Source organism: Typopeltis vanoorti, chromosome 3 (assembly GCF_054136105.1).
Source record: "Typopeltis vanoorti isolate ZY-2024b chromosome 3, IOZ_Tvanoo_1.0, whole genome shotgun sequence".
NCBI classification, from domain to species: domain Eukaryota; kingdom Metazoa; phylum Arthropoda; class Arachnida; order Uropygi; family Thelyphonidae; genus Typopeltis; species Typopeltis vanoorti.
The window spans coordinates 72,045,763-72,067,918 of NC_143551.1; the positions used below are offsets into that span (position 1 = coordinate 72,045,763).

Below are 22,156 nucleotides of genomic sequence, written 5' to 3' on the forward strand. Positions count from 1 at the left end.
CACCATCTATATATTTATTTAATAAAATTTATTTAAGATATAAGTAATTTCATCACAATTAGAGAACATAAATGACTAAGTTCAGGTGACAAGTTCAGACTGAGCATGCATTCATGATGGAATTTGTGTTGTAAAATGCTAAGATATAAAAACATCACGCACAGGAGATTTCTTGTACCTACACACTTCTTGGATAAAAACTTAGTTTATTGTGCAAACCTCTGATTGCCTTAAAATAGCTTTAATTCATGGTGTGAGTTCTACTAGTATCTTGAATAATATGAAACCACTCTTGTAGCGATACACTGTATGAGATATAATGTTACAGCCAATTCTTATTATAGCAAACTGCAAAGTCCTGATCAAAGTCCCACAGGCATAATGCTATGTTACAGAAAATCATCACTAGCAACTATTCACTATAACATTATTTCTGTGGTACCTAAAAGTTTGCTTTGGTAAGAATTGCCTAACATTATACCTCATATGCTCAATTGGTTGAGATCTAAGGTTATTATGAAATATGCTTGATTTCCCCATCAATCTTAAACCACAAACAAGCAGATCTAGATATGATGCATTATCATCTTGAAAGCAACCAACGTCTTTAGAGTTGAAAAGCAAAATTGCATAACATAAATGATCTGAAAAATTAAAATACAGACCTGTAAATTTAGAAAACTGGTTACAGTGTCTTTGTAAGATGTGTACAGTTTCCAAAACCCTTGAATTCCAGCTTAATAACAGTAGTTCCATAATGAAGTCAACAAGCCTACATTTGGTCCATTCCAAAGAAAGGTGATAAAAGTCAGCAAACAAACTACTGTCGCAATTGTTCTCTCAAAAACCATAGAGAAGATCATCAACAGCCAACTTCTACACCACTTGGGGATTAGTGACTGGTAATGTGGATTCCAGCATACTTGATCAACAACTACCTCTACCTACCTCTAGACTCAAGGGTCTGCTCGGCAAACCACCATACTAAGGTCCACCTTCAACTTTGTAACTGGGTTGCCAGTTTCTTCAATTGTGAGTGAGCAGGGGACACTGATATGGCCCCTGGTTGCTCACTATGTGTCATGATAGATGGTCTCCTCTTCTTACATTTTTCCATCACTGTAGAAGTAGTACCACAGGGATATGTACTTTCACCCACTCTCTTCCCCCTATACATAAATGCTTGATAACTAATACCTTCAATTCTAATCTCCTCACTATTCTTCAGTAGGATAACACTGTGAAGTTCAATGCTATCAAAACACAATCCTGTATAATTTCCCACAAGAAAGATTTCATCACTTCCCCTTACTTCTGATAACAAAACATGATCAGACATCTCTTCTTTAGGCTAATCTGGCATCTCCGGTCTTTCCTGGCACAAATGCATCTCAGCCATAGCTTCTGCAGCTGCCTAAAAATCTGTGAACTTTTCACCAGAAGGCACTAGTTTTCACCTAGTACAACTGCTCCACATAAACATTTCAGTGCACTACTCATACATCTCAGGCAGTGCACCCAGGTACTTCATAGCATTACTTGATGCTATTCAAAACATGGCAATCAGATTAACTGTTGACTCCTCTCTCTCTCTCTCAGTCCTTCTGTTACAGACATTCAGTTCGTGCTTTATGTCTCTTCTACAGGTGCTTATATGGTCAAGCTCCATTTTCATCCAAGACTATAAGAAAAGAAGCAGCTGCTGCTGGTCAACATCTATTTGTCATCCAACCTGCAAACTCAGTGAACTTTCTTCACCTCCTGCTCCTAGTCTTTTATTCCATCTACATCTGTCTTCCACCTTAAGCTATTCAAAAAAAACATAAACTAATTTCTTTTTTTCTTATCCTATTACTCACATATGGCATTTAATTACTATAAAGTCTTGTGAGCTTTTGTTTATGGGTGATATATGATGGATGACGTGCCCTTGGGTTGGAAAAGAACTAGGTTTGATTCTGTTGATGATGTGCTGATATTTCATCAGAATAACTGACCTTTTCTACAACCAAAGATGAGTTAGCTGATCAAAAGTTAACATAATGTGGCAGAATTTTCCTCCTTGATAAGTTTGGCTTTTCATACTAAATACCTGCAAATAGACAAACCAGCCTGAAAAGATAGAGCAAATTGGATAAGAAAATCAGAGCACACGAACAGAATATCAGAACTTTGATAAAGAAGGGAAGTGTTGTTAAGAACCAGGATTAGGAACTGAGATAAGAAGTGCCTACTCAATGAGGAAACTGTCCCCAAGTACCTTTAAGACCTGAATCCCCAAATCCCCATCTAGAACGAAAAAATCAATGAAGCTCAGTAACATTGTGTTTGTGATTATCATTATTATTATTATTCCTTTGGATGAGCTTGAAATGCTAAGTATTTTGCCACAGTATTTTATGATGCAGCCTTGTACAGAATTTTTCCAAATAATGTTTTCCATTTCATCTATTGCTGTTTCAAAGAATAGAGATGGATGAAAAAATGAAAGAGAAGAACAAGTGTGGTGGATTTGTGGCTGCAATGAAAAGGGATGCTGGGCAGCTATCATTTTAACAGAAAGTGAAAGAATGATGCTTGCCAGTTCGGTGGAGCAGTGACCATTGAAGTACCAGCAGAATAGAGACAGTGCTGAAACAATGCATCTGTGAGATAGAGGTTGAAGTGAATCTATAAGGGAGAGATCATCGACGAGTTGAATTGCTCTCCTCTGGACAGCATAAAATTTTCACAGAGGTTTTAGGTGCACTATTCCAAACATGTGAGCAGTAATCTAAGGATGAACAGATTTTGGATTTGTATGAGTTAGTAGCCAGGTAGGTGTAAAATAGCACATGGAGAGGAAAAGAATGGCTAGTTTTTTAGTTGCCGAGGAAGCAATTGATGCAATGTGTTTATACCAGTAGAAGTTATAGGTAAATGTTAGTCTGAGCAGAGAAATATGATCGTGTCTGGTGATTTGCATATTACTGTCTAACCACAGATGGTAGACCCTTGGATGGCAATGTGCAAAGAAGAGTCAATTCATGTTGAAGGGGAGAATAAGGCAATGTACAAATTCATTACCAACATACAAAATCATGTGCTTTATACGTAAATTTTCCAACTGTTGTACAAGGAAAATAGTTACTACTTTAAAAACTAGAATTTTTAAAAAAGAAAAGCTAATTTTCCGACGTATAATAATAAACACTCATCCCACGAAACACATTGATTACCCTATTATAAGAATGGATTGCCTTCTTCTGCCATGCACAGTCAAGGGGTCTCGCATCTGTGGATAAGGATTACCGAGCTGATATCTCCTAAAGGAGAAAAGCTTTGTAAGACTGTTTTGGTAGCACTGAAGGTGACCAGATTGTCCTTATTCCATTGAAGGATGGTACGGAGATCAATGTTTAAGAGATTGGATGAAGATGATTTTGAAGCTTGGAATGTCTAAGCACTGCTTGAATTGTTAAATGAATAAGATGAATGGAGTATAGCATCATCATCATCCAAGCTATTAAAAAAAAAGGACTAGCAGTAATTAAGTGTAGATAATATATGTACAAGAGAAATAGGGTAAGTGACAGAACAGAGGAGCCCTGAGGTTCTACTGTACTGGTGGTTGTGATGCCTGAAAAGAGGGAGCTATTCACCATAACATGCAGTGAATGACCATAGGGAAAGCTGGCTACTCAATCACAGAGGATAGCAGGCCATGATGCCAGACACGATTACAAGCTCTGGAAAGGTCAAAAGTGACAGGACATGTTTCTCTAGACATTTCCATAGCATGTCCAGTGCTGGGTGATTAATTCTAAGAGGTCAGCAATGGACCTTGAATAGCAGAATCCATACTGATGATTGCTGATGGGCCTCTAGGTACAGGAGAAGTTGATTGATGAAAACGTTTTCCATCATTCTGGAGAGCAGTGACAGTGATAACAATTTCTCAGTAGTTTGACATAGACATCTATTTCTCTTTTTTTGGAACAGGCTGGATATATGATTGCTTCCACAGGAGGGGATAAGTGCCACCAATGTATTGAAGAATTGTAAAGGAGATACAGGATATGTCAGCCCTGGAGCATAATGTTTGAATATAACTGGGGGAGATCATCAGGGCCAGAAGACATTTTAGTGTCCAAGTTATTTATTCTGATGACTTTTTTTTTTCTTGGAACAGGAAGGAGGCATATGGTAGAAGGCAATTTGCTTCATCATCTGTGTCAGAGGAAAAGAGTAATGCCAGCTTTATTTTTGGGTGCTGTAATGGTGGTTCCGTTTGGATGAAAAAGAAGTGGAAGCAAATGTGCAGAAATTACATCCAAAGGCCCTAGCCAGGGACATGAGGAGAGAAGACAAGTTTTCTGCTGAGGCCTTTATGAAGATAGATTTAGAATTTCTGATGGCTGTTGTGTATTTATTGCATCTTCAGCAAAGACTGAGTATGAAGCTGAGGTTCTTTATACAAGACACCTGTGATAAGCTTCCTCCAACTATTTGGTATACTTTCCATTAAAGCAGGGCTTGGATGAAAATTTTTTGTTGAATGGGTAATAAAGGTCTTCATGCCGGCAAGGATAATTTCTGACCCATTCAGTGTAGGGTAAGGAAGGGTGGAAATTCTGAAGGTTTGGTACCTTTGAATTCCCAAAGGACACAAGAGTGGAGTGGGCAGAAGAAGGGCATTCTGTGAGAGAAGAGACTCGCTCAAGATTGTGATCTGAGTTACTAAGAGCAGAGGTGAACGCTATGGTATATCTGGAAGAGTGAAGTGGGGTATCTATCAGAAATTCAGGGAGATGTACAAATTGTATCATGTAACTACTTACAGATCTCTCATCTAGCTTGGTTAGTTGTGTTGAAAAAGAGGAACTAACTGAAGTTGTGGATGTTAAGATTACTATTTGAATAACTGGATTGCAGAAGCTTGACATTTATGGAGAGCAAGGTGAAGAGGTCAGAGGGATTTTCAGACTTTGGACACTGGTAAATGTAGCAGATGAATGTTACTAAAGGAGGAAAGAAACCTTGGACCAAAGGGGATCAACAGATTCTAAATTAGACATTCTTTTGCAAGCAATATTAGATTCCTTTTGCACTCTTGTAGCAAAAAGGAATTGGGTAATGTGTAATTTGGACATTGAAGGTGGAAAGCAATGGATATAGCTGGAAATTTTGGTCTCTGTCAGGAGAAGGAGATCTGGTCTGAAAGACTAGGTAGTAATGATGATGATGAATATCATTTATGTTGGTGTTTATGCTACGGATGTTGATAAAGTGGAAGTGAGTGTTTTTGCAGAGATTCTGGCATGATTTGTATGTTGTGATTTATAAAGATAACAATCATAAATACCAGATAAATAAAAGATCATCTCCTCTAAAAGCAGTAAATTCAGTGCTAGGTGAATGTGGAAGAAAACCGTGTGTGCATGTGTGATTAAAGTACTCTGCAAAGATACGTTTATTTACAATTAAATAATTTTCACTGTGGTTTATACGTGTGTTTCTTTTAATAAAGATACGTTTATTCTGTTATAAGATAGCACTACCACTTTCTGTATTCTATTAGATTTAGTTCAGATTTAAATTTAGTTTACATTTAGCTCGATTCAATTTAGATTAAGATATCATCATAATCAAATTCCTGATATGTACCCTCACGTACATATCAGGAAATTTCTCATGCAGTACTATCATATCTGGATATGATAGTACTGCATGAGAAACTTACACCATTACTAACTTCCTATTTACAATTTTCCTCCAAATCAATCTGTTACCTGTCAAGACGTCAACATTATCAGATCTTATATTTCTATCTTCTAAGGCACTTTGTACCATATCAATCCACCTATATCTTGGTCTTCCTCTGGGTCTTTTTCCTGCCAACCTGACAAAGAATACTTGTTTTGCTAATCTTTCCCATCGCCATTCTGTTTAAGTGACCCTACCACCTGAGATTAGCTCTGTTAACATATTCATGGAAGCTAACAATATTAAGTTCTTTCCTAATATCCTCGTTTTTAATATGACATTGCCACTGATGCTATCTGTTCATGCCTCTAATCATTCTCATGGCCTCTCATATCTGTGGTCTCTAGTCTTTAAACAAGTGTTTTATTTTTAACCCAGCTCTCAGATCCATAAGTTAAAATTGGTTTGAACATCTCTTATACAGCTAATTTAGTGTTTTGACTAATTTCTCTCTTATTCATATAAATTTATTCAGTTGACTTCCTATCATACCAGCTATATTGATTCAATTGTCTATTTCCGTATTTAATTTACCATCTTCACTAAAAATCGTGCCTAAGTAGCTGAAATGTTTTACTTGTTCTATAGGTTCTCCATTCAGAATGCACTTGATATTTTCAATGCTTTTGCCTATTTTCATTGTCTTGTTACTGCTGATCTTCATACCATATCTATTACAGCAGTCATTCAATTTAGTCAGGGATTCTTGCAGACTTGAAGCAGATTTATTTTGTAGTATAACATTATCCACATAAAGCAAAGAATGGAGATTAACATCTTCAATTCTGATATCAGGTTTACTACCAATTTCCTTCATAATGTGATCCATATAGATAATGAATAACAGAGGGGATAATGTACATCCTCTTTGTCTGACACCATATTTAACATTAAACCATCTTCCTGTTCTTCTTTTAATTCTAACTGCTGACTTACAACTAAAATAAAGACTAAGTATTGCTTGATATAATGCTCCGTTGACACCATACAACTGTAGCACTTGGAACAGCTTCTCTTTTGGCATTCTGTCATATGCATTTCTCAGATCTACAAAACTTAAATACAGATCTCTGTTGTATCCCCAAGATTTCTCAACTATTTGTTGTAACATGAAAATTTGAATCTGACAGCCTCTATTTTGCATGAATCCAGCTTTTTCTTCACCAAGCTTCTCTTCCACAATCCCTCTCAACCATATCTCAAGTATACTTGCATAGATCTTACCAGGAACACTCAGTAGAGAAATACCTCTGTAATTCTCACATTCAGTTTTATTTCTCTTTTTATATATGGATACAATGAGAGCTCAATTCCAATCATTTGAAATTCGTCCCTCTGTCCCGGCTTTCTGAACTATGCAGTGCAGCCACTATAAGACTTTCATACCACCATACTTCAGCATTTCTGGTTGAATATCATCTACTCCTGCTGCCTTTTCACTTTTCAGGCTTTTGATAGCTTTTTCTACTTTAAGTATGGATATGTATTTCTGATTGCATGCCTGTTGAATGTTTTTTACTACTGTGCTGTCATCACTTCTTGATTCGTTCAGCAATTTTTCGAAGTAAATACTCCATACATCAAAGATATCATTTTTCACCAGTTTTCATGTTACCTTTATAATCTATAATTCCTTTTAAGCACTTTCCTCCATTTCTGAGCTTTTTCAACAGCCTCTAGAATATTTTGCCACCTCCTTAATATTTATTTTCTATGTTCTTACCAAAGTCTTCCCATGACTTTTGTTTAGCTAGTTTTACAGTGTTTAGCTTTCTTACATATGTCTCTGTACTATCTAAGAGCACAACCTGACTTATTTGCCAGGAACTTTTGATAATGCTTTCTTCTTTTCCTTCAACTGTCTTTTTAACCTCCTGTGTCCACCATGGAGTTCTAATTTGTGTATACTCAAAGACATCCTCACCACATGCCTCTCTGGCTGAATCAATCAATAAAACATTTTCTTCAGAATTTGTCACTGAATCTCCACAGTTTGGTTCCTGTTCTCAAACTCTTTCATTTTTTCTTTAATAATGTTTGTGTATTTCAGTCTACAGTTTACATCTCAGAGCTGTTCAACTTTTATTCGCTTTAAAACTTTCTTACATGTTCTTCTTTTCAGTATGAAAGTCAATTTTATCCTACTCAAGACTAAGTGGTGATCACTTCCAATTTCAAATCCTCTGTACACTCTAGTGTCCTGCACCAGTGGGATAACATCACTATCAACAATAACATAGTCAATGAGACTTTTCTTATTCCTTGTGTCTTCTCTCCATGTGAATTTCTGCACATTTTTATGTTGGAACATTGTGCTAGTAATATCCAGTCCATGTCTTGAGCAGAAATTCAAGGTATTTGCCATTATTATTAGGTTTGCTCTTTTCTCCAAATTTTCCGAAAATATTTTTGTATGTCTAACAATCATTTCCTACTCTGCTATTTAGATCCCCAACAAGGACTACCTTTTCCTTTTTCATTGTGTCAGTTGCTTTTTCTAAAGCCTCAAAAAATTTCTCCACCAAAATATAAAATGATGGTGCAACATGACAGATTTAGATATTTAGTATATATTTTGAACACCGTAAGACAATACATGGCACCAATGCATAAAATAACAAGAATTCCCAAGGCACCTTTTTTTAGAGTTTGACACTTGGAATTTATGAGGTGAGAGAGAGAGTAATGTGTTCGTTATTGAGAATGAATGCTTGTGGCTTGAAAGTAAAAATGGTGAGAGTGTGTTTTGAAAACATCAAAGAGAGATAAAGAGCAAATTAGTGGACATTAAAGATAAGAGACCAAAATCTGAGGATCAGTGACAGTATAGGTGGGAATGAGAGAGTAAAGGCAACCAACATATGAATGAGAACATAGAAGATATAATGAATGATAAAGTAGTTGTAATGACAGCAATAATGTAAGGTAATATGGAAGTAGCATATATAAAAAAAAAAAAAAAAAAAAAAAAAAAGTACAGCAAGATTACAGAAATGTTATCTTTAATGAGGACTAGAACAGTAAAGAGTGAAAAGAGGATACATTATGTATGGGGATTCTGTTAGAGATGAATGAATAGCATTCTACAGTGAAGATTCATTATGCAACTGATGCCATATGGATGAGTACAGCAAGTGGAAGATACGACTGTTTAGTTAGAACAAATAACTTGGAAGAGCAGAAAAAGTCAAGACTGTAAGCCTGTTACTGAGGTATGAGTCAGCTGAGGTGGAGAGCTGTGATCACTAATGATTTAATGCACAAATTGTGCATTAAATATGTGCAGGAGAATTTTCAGGAGCAAACTTTGTTTGCTCACATTTGGATAAAGGATTAAACTAAATTTATTATAGTCTAACCAAGTGAAAAATAAACTTTCAACATCTTTCTCTGAATCCAGAGTAGTTTGATAATAAGTGGTACACCGTTTGGCAACTCCTATGGGTAAAGATGACCTCGCCATTGCTTCTGCCTGGTATCTCCATTTGAGCCTGGCTCCCACTGAGGAGACCTCAATAAAGGTCGAAACTAGTCTGGGTAGTGGCCCTTCCTTTGATGCATAACATTATACATATTCACAAGGAGATGTGTTTTGCATTATGGGAAATATTGAGATAGGAGTGATGTTAGCTTGGTCGACCTTTGCTATGAGTTGCCTGGTATTGTACTACCTTATCCCAGTCCTGAAGATATTTTCAGGTGCAAACTTTGTTTGCTCACACTCGGATAAAGGATTAAACTAAATTTATTATAGTCTAACCAAGTGAAAAATAAACTTTTAACATCTTTCTCTGAATCCAGAGATTCTCTGTCAACCCAGTTTTGAATGCGAGCCCTAACCAACTTTTCCAAAATCTTTGCCACCCCATTGAGATACTGATTGGTCGATAGTTGGATATGTCGATCTTTGAACCATTCTTGTGCAATGGGATTACCATACATTCTTTCCACTCTGCAGAATCTTCTATGTTCTATGACTCAAATTATATAGCTTAGTCAAGGGAATAGCCAGTTCAGCTGAACACTCTTTTAGCATCTGTGCTGATATTCCATCAGTTCCTATTGCAGAATTCTTATTCAGTTTGTGCAACAGCTCTAGTACTTCCTCTACATGAGTTTCCTCATGAGATAAAGAAGTAGCAGTGAGTTCGATGTTGCAGGTTGATAGCTTTTAGCAAAATGGCTGCTCATTAGTTGAACAATAACTTCTGCAACAGTCATCCACATTCGGTAGTTATTCTTTCAAATTCATTCTTTCTTTAACTTGCAGAGCCAGTTTCTTTTCATACTTGGACTTAGCTTTCAGTACAACACTATAGACTCTTCTGGCCTGCTGCTTATAATTATCATAACTGACATCATCCTATGCACAAGATATTCCTTCCACATCTTCTTTTTGTTAAAAATCTCTCTTAATTAGATTACACATCCATTTCACTCCTACTTTGTTTATTCTTTAAACTCTTGGGATGCATTCTGATATTGCATCATTTAAGTATTTTTTAAACACTTCCCATGCACTGTCGATATCCTTCCCATCCAAAAACTGATACCATGGTACAGAACCTAGCATACCACTCAGTTGTCATAATTTCTTTTTCATAGACTTAAACTTAGCCACTTCCCAAGTGAGTACTGTATGATCACTGTCACCAAATAGAAGAAGAATAATAAAATCTTTAACTGAAACCTCCTCTGACACTATCATCAGATCTAACAGTCTGACCACGAGTTCCTTCTGTCACATGCTGCTTGAGGAAATTGTCTTGAGCAGCTCGATAAATTCAGTTTCATTCTTCTCATGAGATTTCATAGTTACCCAATCAATGTTCAGATAATTAAATTCTCACATTATGGTTACTCTTTTCACACAATCATATTTATTTGGCGATACATTTCTTCGTGACTGCAACTGATCCACCAGGTCTGTAACAACACCCCACTATGTATTTAATCTTGTTAGACTCCACCTCCCACAAGGTGGCTTCAAATTCACTGCCACATGAAAAAACTGTTAACCATTATTACAATCATAGGTCTCAATACTAACTGGATTCAAGTCATCTGATATCATTAGCAGCACACCCCCTCCTCTTCTATCCTGTCTATCCTTCCTAAAAATGACATGTACTCTTTGCACTCAATACCAGATGCTTCTGATAGCCAGGTCTCACTAATGCCTACAATATGAGGTCCTCTACTCCTTTGTTCCTGATATTCCTAGCATTCAAGTACACACATAATAAATTACCTGCATGCTCTTTTGTATACACTTGTCTATGGTGCATGATACAGTTCACCAACTTCCATATCTGTTCTTATCTAGTTCATTACTTATGCAGACATCGTTACACATCCCTGATAGGTCCAACTGGATGAACACAGAATCGTTCTATCTTCATAATCATTTCCATGCACAGGTCTGGTCTCCTGGTTTCCATTGTGATTCTCATATATATTGGAGAGAGTGCAAAGGAGAGTATTAAAAATGATATCAGGATTATGGAATACTGATTATGAAGACAGACTGAGAATTTGTAGACCGTAGACACTAGCAAACAGGAGAAAGAGGGGTGATACGACTGAGACTTACAAACTTCTGAAAGGATCATACAGGATTTCAATTGATAGAATTGTTCAATTTATGGAGGTGGGGAAAGGATAAGAGGGCATCCTTGGAAGCTGAGAATGAATGCTGCTAAGAAGGGGGGGAGGGTTTTTAGTTTTTTTTTTCTCATAGGTGATGCATAATTGGAATGGATTGCCATTGGATGTTGTGAGTGCAAGCAGTGTGAATGAATTCAAGAATAAGTATGATAGCTGGTGTGTAGTATATGTGGCCTTCCTCGATGAGTCCCTGACTCCCTGGAGGTCTCTTTTAATAATAATAACTATTCCCGTCATTAACATAGTTATCTAACATTGTCGCCCTCACACACAGATTCTCACAATTCCTCCCATCAGAATTCAGTTTCCCTGACTCTCTGTGGTAAGTCTTACATCAATTAATAATTTTTAAGACTCCTGATGCCAAATGCATTCAAATGTAGGCCATCCCTCTTATACAAATCCAATCTTCCCTCAAAATCACTCTACACACATCCAAAAGCTTGCATCCAACAACTCAGCAATTGTACATAGTACTATGTACTCTGCAAATCATAGCATAGTAAAACTTAGCAACTTATGGCATTTTGAATTGTATAGTAAATTATTTTTATGGCATGCACAGATTCTTGTGAAGCATTTAGATTTGTAATGACACTTTCGATATCCCTGCCCAGTGGGAAGAGACTGAGATGCTGTAGCTTGTCACAAGGATACTTCATCTTGAGGAATTTCATCCTTGTTAATAAATTTTTCATTGAACAGACTGAACTGTGATCGGCTATATAATTGCTTCAAAACACCACTTTCTGTCCTTAATTTGTAAATTTTAATGGGTTTTTAGGACCTATACTATGCTCTACCCATTAATGTGAACATTAACTAACTAGTTAAAGTGAGAAATAATATTTTTTTGTTTACTATGAGTTGCCCATCACGAAAGGTTTGTTTACTCTTGGATCTGCCGAAACTTTTATAGTTTCTATATTTGGCACGAAACTCTTGTAGCTTCTCTATTCAGCTTTGAAATAATGTTGGATTCAATATCCACTTAATTTGAATAATTTTGCCTCGCCGAAGTGAAGTCTTTTGGCTCTCCTTTTTTTTCCAGTAATTCTTGATGCCTTCTGTGATGTGACACCTTTTCTGGCAACTCGTATGGTAAAGTATAAGTTCTGCATCACTTCAACCTGAGTATTTACACCTGGGTCTGGCTCCCACTTATGAGACCTCAACAAAGGTCGAAACCGGTCTGGGTAGTGATCCCCCCCCCCCCCACTCAAATGTATAACATCATACATGTCTGCTAGAAGATGTGGTTTACATTATGGGAAATACTCAGGATAGTGATAAGGGTTTACTCCGCCTTTACTACGAGTTATCCCTGTCACGAAAGGTTTGCTTACACTTGGATCCACTGAAACTTTTAGTTTCTATATTCGGCACAAAACTCTTGTAGTTTCTCTATATGGCTTTGAAATAATGTTGGATTCAATATCCACTTAATTTGAATAATTTTTTTTGACTTGAATAACGTGATTCAGTTAATGTTGACAATAACTAGAGAATATTAACATTCCCTAGTTATTGTCAACATTAACTGAATCACATTTGAAGGTCGTTAATGTTAACATTAACGACCTTCAAACATTAGTGTTAATGTGTGTGTGTGTGTATGTGTATATAAGGTGGTAAGGGAATCTTAAGTATAGACACAAGTCAGATTTTACAGTTCACGGTATGTGTGTAAAGTGTGTATGGGGGGGGAGAACTCTGGTTTTGATCTGGAAACAGAGTAAGGGTGTCATTAGATGAATATGAGATCTAGGTTCTTCTCGTGGTTTGTGGTGAGTGTGCAGAATGGGCTACTAGTGGATGCTGTAAGTACACCTCAGTAAATGCTTTCAGTATGACAGGTATTTAGGCATTGTGTAGACTGGAAAAGGATCTCTGGTGAAGTAATTGACTCATATTAATAATAATTAATATGAGTCATGATGCAAGCCCACAACAGTGAATAGAGTAATCTTTTATAGATCACCAATGGCAGTCTCAGTATCCAAACACTGTGGCTAGCAAAATCAAAAAAAAATCAAAACCTCATGATAAATGATTTTCAACCGATAATATTTAAGCATTCTACAGAAGCAAAACTGATATATTATAGTTGAAACAAATGAATACTTACTACTCTTGGCAATTTAGTCTTCTGGATAGCTTTTTTAGCTTTGGCAGCAGCTGCATGAGCTTGATGTATGCGTTCTAAATATAAAATATCATACATCTGTTAACTTCATATGCAATCACTGTTAACCTAAAACAGATGTATAATACAAATTATGTAATAATGAATCAGTCATTTGTTAGTTAGTTTACATTTGTATGTAGTTTTTTCACACACAAAAAAAAAAGTGAGAGCAAACATGCCATCTGTAAGGAGGCAACTGTTATTCACAGTGAATCTACAGAAGCCATACATAACACCAAAGAATATCGAATGTTCTTTGAATTAGTTCATAGTGAAAATGTGAGATTAAATAAAAGGTAAGCCTAAAGTCCTGAACAGTAGTCACATCCTGTTTATAGCAGTTGGAGCACTAATGTGAGGTTTCTGTTACTCAACTAGAATCCTGTAGAACTAACAATGAATATTATGTTAGTAGATTAGCCCTATCATTATTTAATGTTATTTAATAGCCTAGTGGATGTGCGCTTCGCAACCATATGCCTGGGGAAGGAGTGTTCCTAGGTTCGATTCCTGTCGGTGACGTGAGGAGCTCAAGGATTTTCCTCAGTCATAGCTAAGTCAGCTGGTCTTGGGAGCAGCCAGTAGGGGTTTTTCCCCAGTTTAACTGGGGTTGTTTCCATCCTGCAAACAGGCAAACCAGTCCCGTGAACACACACACACAGACTACAGTCATGAATATCTCCAACAGGGAGGAAACAGAGAAGTGGCATGCCGGTTGCATTATTTTGCCATGACTCCTCATTAGGAGGAGCTCCAATCCATCTGAAGCAGATGGAAGGGAGAGATAAATAGATTATATTATAATGTGTGAGTAGAGCTAATCTAAGGTGGTATGGTCACTTAAACAGAATGGGAGAGTAGAGTAAAACAAGTGTTTGATGCCAAGATGGCAGGAAAAAGACCCATAGGAAGATGTCTAGGTGGACTGATTCAGACAGAAGTGTCTTAGAAGATCAAAATGTAGATATGACAAAACTGAGTGCTGATAAGTAACAGACCAATTTGGAGGAAAAATGTTGATTAAGAGATTATTAATAATGTAAACTTATTCATGTAGTGTTGTCATAGTAAGCTGAACAACCCATGAAAGTACATATCAGGAAATTGATGAAGATCAAATATCACCTACTCTAGCTGCTTTTCCATATTTCAGGTTAATATAACTTGTTCTGCCTGTTCCATCACTACTTACTGCATTTCAGCTTGTTTCAAAGTAATGATTAAAGATATCAATAATATATTTATCTGCAGTTTTTATGTCACCTTCATTATCTGTTTTTTGATTCCACCACGAAATTCTGATTTTTCAATCTCTATAAACAACATTATCACATTACTCTCTCCCTTGCTGAATCAACCAACATTTTCTTTACATTTTGCTACTGGGTCTCTATGCATGCTTTTGTTTTGTGTTTTTTCAGACTCTTTAATTTTTAATCCATTTTTGCATGTTATCTCTATGAATTTATGCATGTTTTTATCCTGAATATATTGCTGCTGATGATTAGTCTGTCTGGTGTAAGAATTAGGCAGATACTTACTAGTATTATTAGCTTTGCACTTTATATTTTTCCAAAACAATTCTGTTTCTTTATATTTTCCCAACACACACACACACACACACACACACACACATATAAACTGCGTGCTAAAAACATTTATCTGTTTGTTTATTGTTGAATACGACAGTTATTCATTTTTTCCCTTAATCACTGTTGCTCAAATACTATATCTCAAAACATGACAAATAAGGAGATAACTTATAATGACTAACTACAGATTTATTACTTACATGAGACTTTATTTAGCAAAGAATTTTTGTCCTAGCATGTAAAGCATCTTCAACATGACTTTAAAATTAAACAAGTAGAAAAGAAAACTGCAAGACTCAACAGTGAAAATGCATAACCTACTCATACATGATTAGTTTATGTATTTTAGACTGTGCTTCTCATAGTGACACACTCTAAAATACATTAAGATCCTACCAATACACATTTAAACAAGAGATGAAGTATTAATTAATTAAAAAAATATATTGACTGTGGAAATTCAGGCCATTATTTCTATTTGGATTCAGAATAAAGCAAGCTTTCACAGTTTTCTCTATAAAAATTTCATAAGATAACATTTGTGAAGGACCTTAATCATCTTCCAAAGGACTACGTTGGCAGAGATTGCATGTTCTGCAAGTCCTAACTGTTCCATCATCATCAAATTCCTGACATGTATCCTCAAGAGGTGTACAGGATATGATAGTACTACATGAAAAATTTATATCATTACTAACTTCCTATCTACAATTTTCCTACAAATCAGTCTGTTACTTGTCAAGACTCCAACATTACCAGATCTTATATTTCTATCATCTAAGGCACTTTGTACCGTATCAATCCATCTATATCTTGGTCTTCCTCTGGGTCGTTTTCCTGCCAACCTGGCAGAGAACACTTGCTTTGCTAATCTTTCTGTGCCCATTCTGTTTAAATGACCATCCCACCTGAAATTAGCTCTGCTAATGCATTCCTGGATGCTGACAATGTCAAGTTTTTTCCTAATATCCTCATTTTTAATATGATATTGCCATTGATGCCATCTGTTCAAGCCTCTAATCTTTCTCAGGACTCTCATATCTGCGGTCTCTAGTCTTTGGTCAAGTGTTTTATTTCTGACCCAGCTATCAGATCCATAAGTTAAAACTTGTTTGAACACTGTCTTGTATACAGCTAATTTAGTGTTCTAACTAATTTCTCTCTTATTCCATATGAATTTATTCAATTGACTTCCTACCATACCAGCTTTGTTGATTCTGTTGTCTATTTCCATATTTAATATACCATCTTCACTAAAAATCGTGCCTAAGTAGCTGAAATGTTTTACTTGTTCAACAGGTTCCCCATTCAAAACACAGTTGACATTTTTAACAATTCTACCTCTTTTCATTGTCTTTGTCTTTTTATTGCTGACCTTCATACCATATCTATTACACCAGTTATTCAATTTAGTCAGGGAATCTTGCAAACTTGTAGTGGGTTTATTTAGAAGTATAACATCGTCTGCATAAAGCAAAGAGCTGACATTAACATCTCCAATTCTGATATCATGTTTAATACCACTTTCCTTCATAATGTGATCCATATAGATAATGAATAACAGAGGGAGTAATGTACATCCTTGTCTCACACCAGATTTAACATTAAACCATCTTCCTGTACTTCCTTCAATTCTAACTGCTGACTTGCAACTCAAATAAAGACTAAGTATTGCTTGATATAATGCCCCATCGACACCATGTACCTGTAGCATATTGAATAGCTTCTCTCTTGGCACCTTGTCATATGCCTTTTCCAGATTGACAAAACTTAAATACAGATCTTTGTTATATTCCCATGCTTTCTCAACTATTTGTTGTAAAGTGAAGATCTGATCCTGACAGCCTCTATTTGGCCTGAATCCAGCTTGTTCTTCACCAAGCTTTTCTTCCACAATTCTTCTCAACCGTTTCTCAAGTATACTGGCATAAATCTTGCCTGGAACACTCAGTAGTGAAATACCTCTGTAATTCTCAGATTCACTTTTATTTCCCTTTTTATATATGGGTACTATTAGAGCTCCACTCCAATCATCAGGAATTCGTCCCTCTGTCCAGGCCTTCTGAACTATGCAGTGCAGCCACAGTAAGACTTTTATACCACCATACTTCAGCATTTCTGGTTGAATATCATCTACTCCTGCTGCCTTTCCACATTTCAGACTTTTGATGGCTTTTTCTACTTCAAGTATGGATATGTATTCCTGACTGCATGCCTGATCAGTGTTTTTTACCACTGTGCTGTCATCACTGCTTGTTTCATTTAGCAGTTTTTCAAAGTAATTACTCCATACTTCAAGGATATCTTTTTCTCCTGTTTTCATGTCACCTTTATCATCTCTAACTCCTGTTACAGCACTCTTTCCTCCATTTCTAAGCTTTTTCAACAACCTCCAGAATATCTTACCACCTTTTTGATATTTATTTTCTAATTTTGATATTAATAAGATATTATAAACATTTTAGCTCTTCTGATAATACAGTCATATAATTTTAAGCAATGGCAAATCTGTTGTCTGAAACATAGCTTTCCCAAATTCAATTAACTACTTGGCAAAGCTCAAAGTCATAAAGTTCCTCAGTAACCAATTACACAAATATCTCATAGTTACTTAAGTTTCAAATACAATATAATGGTGGTAACACTTTTTCACAAGTATACACTTTTAAATCCACACTTCAGCTAATCTCTGCAAAAATGTTACTGTTAATATAGGGATATTTTAGGAAGAAACTCACATATATCTCTGCATAGGAATATCAATGGTTGGAATATTCTTACCGATTATCTTCGTTCTTCATCTACTTATATGCGAACACTTTTTGTAATTGTATACACTTTAAACAATTAACAGGACTCATTAAAATAAATCCTCTTAGTAATAACTGAATTCCCCATTCTGATATTTGCCGAGATCACTCTACTTGAGACTGCCTGCCATTCAAGAAGATTTGCCTCATATTCTGTGTTGAATACTATGGCTACTCCTTCTTTTCCTTGATTGTCATTGCCTGAATATAACATTTTGTATTTATTGCTCAGAAAGATCTCACCAGTTTTTGTCTTTTTTTTGTTTCAGTCACCCACTATTATGTCGATCTGGTACTTATCTAATTCCTCAGCTAGCTCCATTTCTTTGCCATTCGGGTTTCTTATGTTGATAGTACCGATCTTTAACTCTGGTGATATTGAGTTGGGGTGTGCTTTCAGATTTGTTCCAGTAGCTGACTTTTTGCTGTTCGTCCTGGTTCCCTGGCGAAAACAACGGGGGGGACTTGTTTAACCGGGCAATGCCCCAGCCGGCATGAATTTTTTTGTCATGTTGTACCATCATTTTGTATATTGGTTTAAGCCAATAAGAAAACAATTTGGTCGGCTAAATCCCAAATTGCCATCCCATCCTCGTTCGTTCAGTACCCAGGTAGATACCCAACAGGGTGCACCACAAGAAGGTGAGGAGTGGACATTAGGTCAGATGCCCTGGTCCGTTCTCCACATTCATTTAAAGGCTATGTGCAGGTCTCCTCTCAGTTATACAGCTTTGACCCTTTAGCACCCCACCAGATCCTGAAATTTAATGTCATTGAGGTGTATATTACAATGAATACAAGAGCTATCACTTTGTACAAAATATGATGATCCACACTAGCATGGAATTCAATTAGACTCAGGGGAGAGCTAAAAGTCAAAGTTCACCTTCGTAGAGACAACAAAATGATTGTCAGACATACAAAATATTTTGGGAAAATTTGGAGAAAAGAGAAAAGCTAATAATAATCAAAAATACCTGTTGGATTTCTGCTCAGGACATGGACTGGTTATTATTAACACAATATTCCAACATAAAAATGTGCAAAGATTAACATGGAGAGAAGAGGCAAAGAATAAGAAAAGTCTCACTGACTATGTTATTATTGATAGTGATGTTTTCTCACTGATGCAGGACACTAGAGTGTACACAGGATTTGAAATCAGAAGTGATCATCATTTAATCTTGAGCAAGATAAAATTGCACTTCATATTGAAAAGCAGATCATGTAAGAAATTTTAAAGCAAATAAAAGTTGAGCAGCTCTCAGATATGAACTGTAGACTAAAATACACAAACATTATTAAAGAAAAAATGAAAGAGTTTAAGAACAGGAACCAAACCTTGGAGATTAAGTGACAAGCCCTGAAGAAAACATTGATTGATTCAGCCAGAGAGGCATATGGTGAGGTTGTCTTAGAGTATACAAAAATTGGAACTACACGTTGGCCACAAGAGGTTAAAAAGGCAGTTGAAGGAAAAGAAGAAAGCATTATCAAAAGTTCCTGGCAAATAAGCCAGCTTGTGTTCTTAGAGAATAAAGAGACAAATCTAAGAAAGCTAAACATTGTGTAAAGCTAGCTAAACAAAAATCATAGGAAGGCTTTGGTAAGAACATAGAAAATAAATATCAAGGAGGTGGCAAAATATTCTGGAGCTATTGAAAAAGCTCAGAAATGGAGGAAAGAGTGCTGTAAAAGGAATTAGAGATTATAAAGGTGACATGAAAACTGGTGAAAAAAGATATCCTTGATGGATGGATGATGTACTTCAAAAATGGCTAAACGAAACAAGCAGTGATGACAGCACAGTAGTAAAAAACATTCAACAGACATGCAATCAGGAATACATATCCATACTTGAAGTAGAAAAAGCTATCCAAAAGCCTGAAAAGTGGAAAGGCAGCAGGAGTAGATGATATTCAACCAGAAATGCTCAAGTATGGAGGTATAAAAGTCTTACAGTGGCTGCACTGCATAGTTCAGAAGGTCTGGAGAGAGGGAGAAATTCCCAATGGTTGGAGTAGAATCCATACATAAAAAAAAAGGAAATAAAACCGAATGTGAGAATTACAGATGTATTTCTCTACTAAGTGTTCCTGGTAAGATTTATGTAAGTATATTGAGAAATGATTGAGACGGATTGTGGAAGAAAAATTTGGTGAAAAACAAGCTGCATTCAGGCCAAACAAAGGCTGTCAGGATTAGATTTTCACTTTCAACAAATAGTTGAGAAATCATGGGAATATAACAAAGATCTGTATTTAAGTTTTGTAGATCTGGAAAAGGCATATAACAAGGTGCCAAGAGAGAAGCTATTTAAAACGCTACAGTTATATAGTGCCGAGGGGGCATTATATCAAGCAATATTTAGTCTTTATTTGAGTTTTAAGTCAGCAGTTAGAACTGAAGGAAGTACAGAAAGATGGTTTAATGTTAAATCTGGTGTCAGACAAATCCCCTCTGTTATTCATTATCTATATGGATCACATTATGAAGTGGTAGTAAACCTGATATCAGAATTGGAGATGTTAATCTCAGTTCTTTGCTTTATGCGGATGTTATACTTCTAAATAAATCCGCTTCAAGTCTGCAAGAGTCCCTGACTAAATTGAATAATTGCTGTAATAGATATGGCATGAAGGTCAGCAGTAACAAGACAAAGACAATGAAAATAGGCAAAAGCATTGAAAATATCAAGTGCATTCTGAATGGAGAACCAATAGAACAAGTAAAACATTTCAGCTACTTAGGCACGATTTTTAGTGAAGATGGTAAATTAAATACGGAAATAGACAACAGAATCAACAAAGCTGGTATGGTAAGAAGTCAACTGAATAAATTTATATGGAATAAGAGAGAAATTAGTCAAACCACTAAATTAGCTGTATACAAGACAGTGTTCAAACCAATTTTAAGTTATGCATCTGAGAGCTGGGTTAAAAATAAAACACTTGACCAAAGACTAGAGACTGCAGATATAAGAGTCCTGAGAAAGATTAGAGGTATGAACAGATGGTATCAATGGCAATATCATATTAAAAATGAGGATATTAGGAAAATACGTGACATTGTTAGCATCCAGGAAGGTGTTAGCAGAGCTAATTTCAGGTGGTATGGTCACTTAAATAGAATTAGAGAGAAAAGATTAGCAAAACAAGTGTTCTCTGCCAGGTTGGCAGGAAAAAAAACCCAAAGAAAGATCAAGATATAGGTGGATTGATACAGTAAAAGTGTCTTAGAAGATACACAACAGAATCAAGAGAATCTTGACAGGTAACAGACTGATTTGGAGGAAAATTGTAGATATGAAGTTAGTAATGATGTAAGTTTTTCATGTAGTACTATGATATGCTGTATACCCCTTGAGGGTACATGTCAGGAATTTTATGATGATGATGAGATTAAAAAAAAAAAAATACAGATCTTATTAACAGGGCAAAAGGACACATGTAGGCCAACTGATCTAAGGAGTTGGTTCACTTTAGGATTCAGGAAATTCTAAAATTATTAACAACTTTGTTGATATAAGACTCATTGATGTCATTAGTAAGGAAGGGAGGTGTCGACCTGATACAATTTATTTCTTGGGACAGCTGTCCTTCACTAGAGCATACATACAGGGTGAGCTCAACGTACTAGTCTTAATAGTCCCAGATTTTTGACAAGGATGATGAAAGAGCATGAATGTCTAGTCTGGTATGGGTTGTTTTCTTTCTAAAAATAGAGAAGTGAAGATTGCTATTTGGTTGATGAAGAAGGAGGTATAGAAAAGCAATTCTATGATCATCTTCTGCCTCAAGAGTGAACTGGATATGATGTGATGTGGACTCTTTTTTTTGTGATGAACTCTTGTTTGGTAAGAAAATCATGCCAAACAGCAAGAATATCATCCACACACTTATACCATAAGGAGGGTTTAGAAGAGATATTGTCCAGTCGGTGTAGTTCAAATTGCTTAATGAAGTAGTAAGTGTCAAAGAAAGAAAGAAGACTACCTATGGCTGTACCTTCAATCCTGGTTGGCCAAGTGGCTAATGTATTCACTCTCCGTACACAATGAATTTTAGTTGTTGAAAATACGTTTTTATTTTATTTATTATTATTATTATTTTTTTGAAAAAATCTTGACTCCACCTGCTCAACAGTCGATGTCT

The 22,156-nt window shown here is 36.0% G+C and overlaps 1 protein-coding gene across 4 annotated transcripts in view; it reads right to left on the reverse strand.

Moving 5' to 3' along the window:
• Positions 1-22,156, reverse strand: part of LOC150108262 (uncharacterized) — a 406,756-nt gene that overhangs the window by 56,992 nt on the left and 327,608 nt on the right. For all 4 annotated transcript variants that reach the window (XR_016548126.1, XM_090390668.1, XM_090390669.1 and 1 more), the window contains one exon: positions 13,541-13,614. Coding sequence is in view for 3 of the 4 variants with exons in the window: in XM_090390668.1 (XP_090246794.1) it covers positions 13,541-13,614 (74 nt within the window). In the remaining variant the exon portion in view is untranslated. The remainder of the gene's footprint in view (positions 1-13,540; positions 13,615-22,156) is intronic.